This window comes from Charadrius vociferus, unplaced genomic scaffold (genome assembly GCF_000708025.1).
Source record: "Charadrius vociferus isolate BGI_N301 unplaced genomic scaffold, ASM70802v2 scaffold688, whole genome shotgun sequence".
NCBI lineage: Eukaryota > Metazoa > Chordata > Aves > Charadriiformes > Charadriidae > Charadrius > Charadrius vociferus.
The window spans coordinates 56,621-62,240 of record NW_009649462.1 but is presented as its reverse complement, the minus strand read 5'-3'; the positions used below and the strand labels follow the sequence as shown (position 1 = coordinate 62,240).

The following is a 5,620-nucleotide window of genomic DNA, read 5'->3' as shown; positions in this document are numbered from 1 at the left end:
CTGCAGCGGCATCGGCACCACCGGCAGACGCACCCACCACTGCAACAACACCGGCCCCTCCGCCGCCCGTCCCGGCACAAACTACTCAAACTCCATCGAACACAGTACAAGCTGCCCCGGTAACCAGGAGGAAGAAGAAGAAGTCAACTCCTTCCCCTGCTCCTTACGAAAAAGAGAAGCTCAAGCCAGATAGCTTGGGAGAGAGTTCTGAGGAAGATCCAGGGGAAGGCCCTTCTAGAGCAGATCAAGGAGAGGGTCCTTCAAGACCAGACCAAGGAAAGAGACCTTTTAAAACAGACAAAGGCGAGAGTCCTTCTAGAGCAGATCCTGGAGAGGGTCCTTCTCAAGCAGCCTCACCACAGGAGAGGTGCCTAAACCACGACATAGATAATATAATAAATTTGCATTTGACTGGTTCCTTTGCTATCTGTAAACTTACAGCTCTATAGTTTTTGAAGTTACACCAAGTTAAAAGGCAAAGAAATTTACAATCACAAAGGGTCAAAAGCCAAGAATCGTATCTTATTTTCAAGACAATACCTCCTGCAAAACAGCACCTAAGAAATGCCCCAATGTGTCTGTCTCTTTATGGGATCTATTAAGTACTATCTAAATAATAACCAAATCCAAAGTTATTTTATTTAGGAAGTCTGACAACATAACAATTTAAGACGACATGCTGCATCTTCATTGTAATTAGCAATGGTGGATTCCTCCATGTCGTTATGCTACCCAACATTTCCAAGTGAGTATCTTACTGCAAATCACTCTTAACGGATTTTCTTTTCCCCTCTCTTGTTCTTATATAATTTTCATTCAACTAAATTCACCCCTTGCAAGATGCTTCACCCAAGGTCTATGCACAATTCTTAGGAGGAAGACTCCAGCTGAGTCCCTCACACACATTGTTTCCCTCTCTGGATTGCTATGTATTAAAAACACTCTTTTTCTTTTTTTTTTTTAAATGCGAGCTGCAACACCTTTTTTAACATCAATACTCAAACTTTTTAACAGATTTTTTTTTTGAAAGCCTAAAACATGAGTCACCCCTATTTCAATTCAGATTTTTGAGGTGTAGAAAGCACAATGATGATGAAATGCCAATATTTTCATATAATATTTGAATTTTTAAAAACCTATTTCAGGTCTCAAAGATCATCCTCTTGTGCCTTGAATGCTGTTTGTTTAAGAATGGTAAAATCCTAAATGCAACAGAGAGGCTCAATCATTAAAAGATAAGAAATTGCTCCTCATCTGCAATAATTAAAAAATCATGGCATTCCCCGAATTAAAGAGTCCAAGGTTATGACTGCTCAGGTCAGTGAAAAGATTTCCAGTAGCACCCATGAAGTTTAGATGGAACCTGTATTTTCAGGTGTAGGTTAACACCATATAATGCATTCAGAATAACATAATATATATTGTGCTTTGCTCCTACTGAGCTCACAATATTTGTACTGAAGTATCACCAGTAAGATATCAACTCTTTACTCTTCTTAAGAAGAAAAACAAGCCTGCCAGTATTTTAATCCACATTACATTTGAGTTCAGCAGAGAGAACTGACTCTTAATTGCACAACTGCTGAGTTCACAACTTGGGTGCACACACAAAATGAAGCTAATAACACTACACATGTTCATGGCATTATTTTGTATTTCATTGAACGTTTTCCTTACCTGACTAATTTAGCCAAACATATTTCAGAACCAGTCACATTCGAAAAAAAAAAAAAACAAAACCAAAACCAACCAAAACACAACTGCACTATTAAAATGGAAAAGGTTTAGTTACACAACATGAAAGACTACTGTATTTTCAAATGCGGCGCTTTAATTTTCAGGCCACACACAAGCAAACTGTCTTCTGTAATGCTACATATGTCAACCGAAGGTTAAGAGCCAGAGTATGTGCAGCTTTTGTACACGACAGCCACATTAAATTAACTAAAAATTTTAGAGCATCTCTGTTGGCAAAGCTATTTTTCAGACAGTAGATATTTGAAAATCAATCCCAATAGTAAGCTACATTTAGACAGTAACCAACATTACAGCCAGAGTCCCAATACAGTAAGACTAAGGGGAACACACGTTACCTGTAAAACTCTTCTGCATCAATGTGTGCAGACTTTTTCAAAAGTGAAGGCAAAAGTTTTTGCATGCTTATGTCCTTCTGACAGGTGCATTGTAGTTTCTTGACACTCAAGTTCTAGTATCAGGTGAAACCTGAAGTTTTCTCTTAGCTTTTGACTGCATGCAGAGGACACTCACGGTCTGAATTTCCAGTAATGCTTTTTGATACCCTGAATTATTTTCTAACTACGTGTTCATTACCTAAATTTTGAGGATAGTCACAGTGTAATGCTAAGTGCACTGAAATGGCTTTCTAGTTAAAAAAAAAAAAAAGAAAAAAATTAAATTAAGCACTTTGCCTGTTCCAAGCAGAGGGATCGCAGGTGGCATGTGAACCTACCACTGCAATGGAGAGCTGGGAGTCCTACTCAGCCTCACAGCTCCACTGCATCTGTTAAGACCACAATGTCTCATTAATCCACAAGTAGCACAGGATGCATTTTTGGCCAACCTTGTCCTTATCTCTATAGAGAATATTTTTATCTTGTACTTAGAGACTGTTTCCCCCCAACCAAAGTAATTTCTATTTAAAGGAAAACCTCAATGTGGCAGGTACACGTTGCACCTAATTCCAAAAGGACATCTCAAAATTTTTAATGTCTTAAATGTAATTTAGTATCAAGCAGATGACACATGCTATGAAATAAGAATAAACGTCATTGTTCCTCAGAATGGTTTTTGCACTCCCACATCTTGCATCACAGGTAAAAATCGGGTCTTGGTGTAATCATCACTAAATAATCAAATTATTTCGTACACTACAATGGGACCTTTTCACTGCAAAGCATCTCGTGGTTAGGAATGAGAGCTCAAATGCAAAAGAGCCTAGTGACACAAAAAAAGTACCCTAGAGTGGTTTCAGATCTCTGCAACGGAAGTCAGAAATCAAGGCAGATGTGAAAATACCATGTGGTGCCTTTCTGGGTCACAAGGTACTTTTATGACTTAAAAAAATAATATAACCTGGGGGATTTATTGTGTGTTTTGGGGGTTTTTTTAGGGGTGGGGAGGAACCTGCCCCAAAACTCAATGACATAGTCTTTTTCAATAGGCTTTAATTGCCCAGCAAGGTGTAAACATAATAAATAAAAAGGCACAAAACTATGAAAGCTATAAGTTTAACTAACTACTAAGATGGTAAAAATAATTTTAGATCTCCATTAAAACTTTACTACACAATAATTATAGAAGGATTATGCCTTTTCCAGACTTTCTAAAAGTAAACATTAACTTCCTTTGTGCAACCTGCTTCCTAGCAATATGTGGGAAAAAAATGCCAGTTCTCATGGCGATAGAATCATTCACCATAATCAAGTCAGTTAAAAGTTATTTGTAAAATCTGCTGCAAATATTTTAAATAATTTATCTAGCAAACATTAGTTCAGCAACTTAAGACGAATTATTGCAGTTTTCCTTTAAATGTTCTTGCCCTATGTAAGCTGATATTTATCTCCACAAAAAAAGAAACAACCTTCTAGCACAAGAGGCAAAAAGGCATGTAACCCAGTAAAAATTGGCAAGCCAAAAAGTTTATTTTTATGTGATTTTATTTTTGATTGCCATATGATGACGGTTCTATGGTATAATATGCTGCAAGATTCATTCACACAAAATCCTGTCCATGGAACTTAGGCCAATAAAATAACAAAGACTCAACAGACAAAAAACTTGAAGAATTCATCTTTTGCTAATAAAATCATGAGAAGGCCCCTATAATTTGCTGCCTCCGATCTTAACACAGATGTGTCAGAAAAATAAAAGTATAGAAATTACAGATCCTTATGACACAGGAAAAGGGTAAAAGCCTTGTCTAAAATGTTGAAAAATTAGGTATGGATATAGCTTGGGCACCTGTGTAAACAAATTCATATTTATGTTAAAATAGGTGACCAGCTGCAATCTGCGCGAAATTACAATAAGGCTAAGTAGGTTTGTCATGCACTGAAACGCAGAGCTGAAAGTAAAGCGTAAGTGCAATAGTGAACAGGGCCTTACTGTAACACGGGCAAGAGGTATGCCATGTTATTTCTACCACTGCTGCTGAGTTGTGGTCTTAATATATTAAAGCAAAGCTGGCCACTTATCTTAAGAATGTATTTATTAGATTATCACCATCTAATGGGATCTGACAGCACTGATAGGAGTTCATATAGACTTACAAAGGAAAAGATCTGAAAATTCCAGAATTCAAAGATAGTCCTTCCTCCAATTTCACATTTCTATGCTTTGTTGGTGTGCAAAAGTGCACTGAAAGCTCAGAACAGATTTTTAAAGTTTGCCCATGTCTTGTTAATATACTGCAGTCTTCAAACTTACACAGAGCTGCAGTTCTGTTTTTTCCTCAAGTGTCACTCATCTAATTTAGTATGACAGCTGAGAAACGATACAGTTCAGTTTAAAAAACATCCTCTACCTGGTATCCCTTTCTGCTTATCACTAGACTGTCGGTTTTTCTTGGCAGCCATCGTTGAAGTTTCACTTTCAGACCTGGATCGCCTGGATTTCCTCCCAACTGCAGCCCCAGACACCGCAGAAGGGTCTCCCTCTACAGCAGCTTCAGCTTGACAGGGCTCATTCTCTTCTGTGGAAGACAATGTATCTGAGTCAGCCAAATGCCCACTGGAAGAAGGGGAAAGCATACAATTATTAGAAGAGTCACTCTCGTAAACTCGACCACCCATTGGCTTATCGCTCTCTGTAGATGTTAGCTGAGACTCCGAGGAGTCTCGCCTCAGTTCCATCAGTAAGCAAGGCATGGAAGAGAGCACCACAGAGTCTGCTGCAGTGGGCACTTTGTCTTTCTGAGTTTGTGTCTCGAGTTCTATAGGTCCACCTTCATCAGGAGCAGTCTCTTGCTTTTCAGAAGTCTTTGGTGGAACTTCTGAATCAACAAGTTCTTCTGCTTTTCCCACTGCCTCCATCTTCATTTCAGAACACCAAGGTCCTCCTGGTCTCAAAGCATGGAGCACGTGGTCTGAAAGACTTGGGTGGACTAGATATGGACTTCAGCAATACAGCAGCCTGCACAAGAACAGAACAGTAAGAACAATTTACCCAAATAACTCACTCAATCCTGCTCTTCACAGTATGACCTAAACAACTCATGGCTTTCAATTACAGACAGCATGGTTCAGTATCGTATTGGTTTTCTTTATTATTTACTTTTTCCTAGTGTACTCATCCTGTTACACCAAACTATTCTTCCTTTTACACACCCATGAAAGATGGTATTGAAATCACATTAAATGTGATTCACTTCGAGAACAATCAAAACATCTGAAAATAAAGAAAATTATTTCTAAACTCTTACTTTATAAAATTTAAATCAATATATAAGCAATGTGCTACACTTCTTTACCTAGAACTTTAAACATATTTTAATGGAGAATTTTCACCCTTACGAACAATGCCAGCCTGAAAATTCCCAGACTTGGTAATCATCTACCTGGACAGACCAGAAAATAGTTCAGTTTCCATATCTATAAGAAAT

At 38.1% G+C, this 5,620-nt stretch overlaps 1 protein-coding gene across 1 annotated transcript in view; it reads right to left on the bottom strand.

Annotated features, from left to right (window-relative positions):
• Positions 1 to 5,057, bottom strand: part of LOC104290670 (uncharacterized protein C18orf25-like) — a 28,811-nt gene extending 23,754 nt beyond the window's left edge. Inside the window, exon 1 of the mRNA XM_009889794.1 lies at positions 4,544 to 5,057. Within this exon, the coding sequence (XP_009888096.1) occupies positions 4,544 to 5,057 (514 nt within the window). The remainder of the gene's footprint in view (positions 1 to 4,543) is intronic.
• Positions 5,058 to 5,620: the final 563 nt, after the last annotated feature.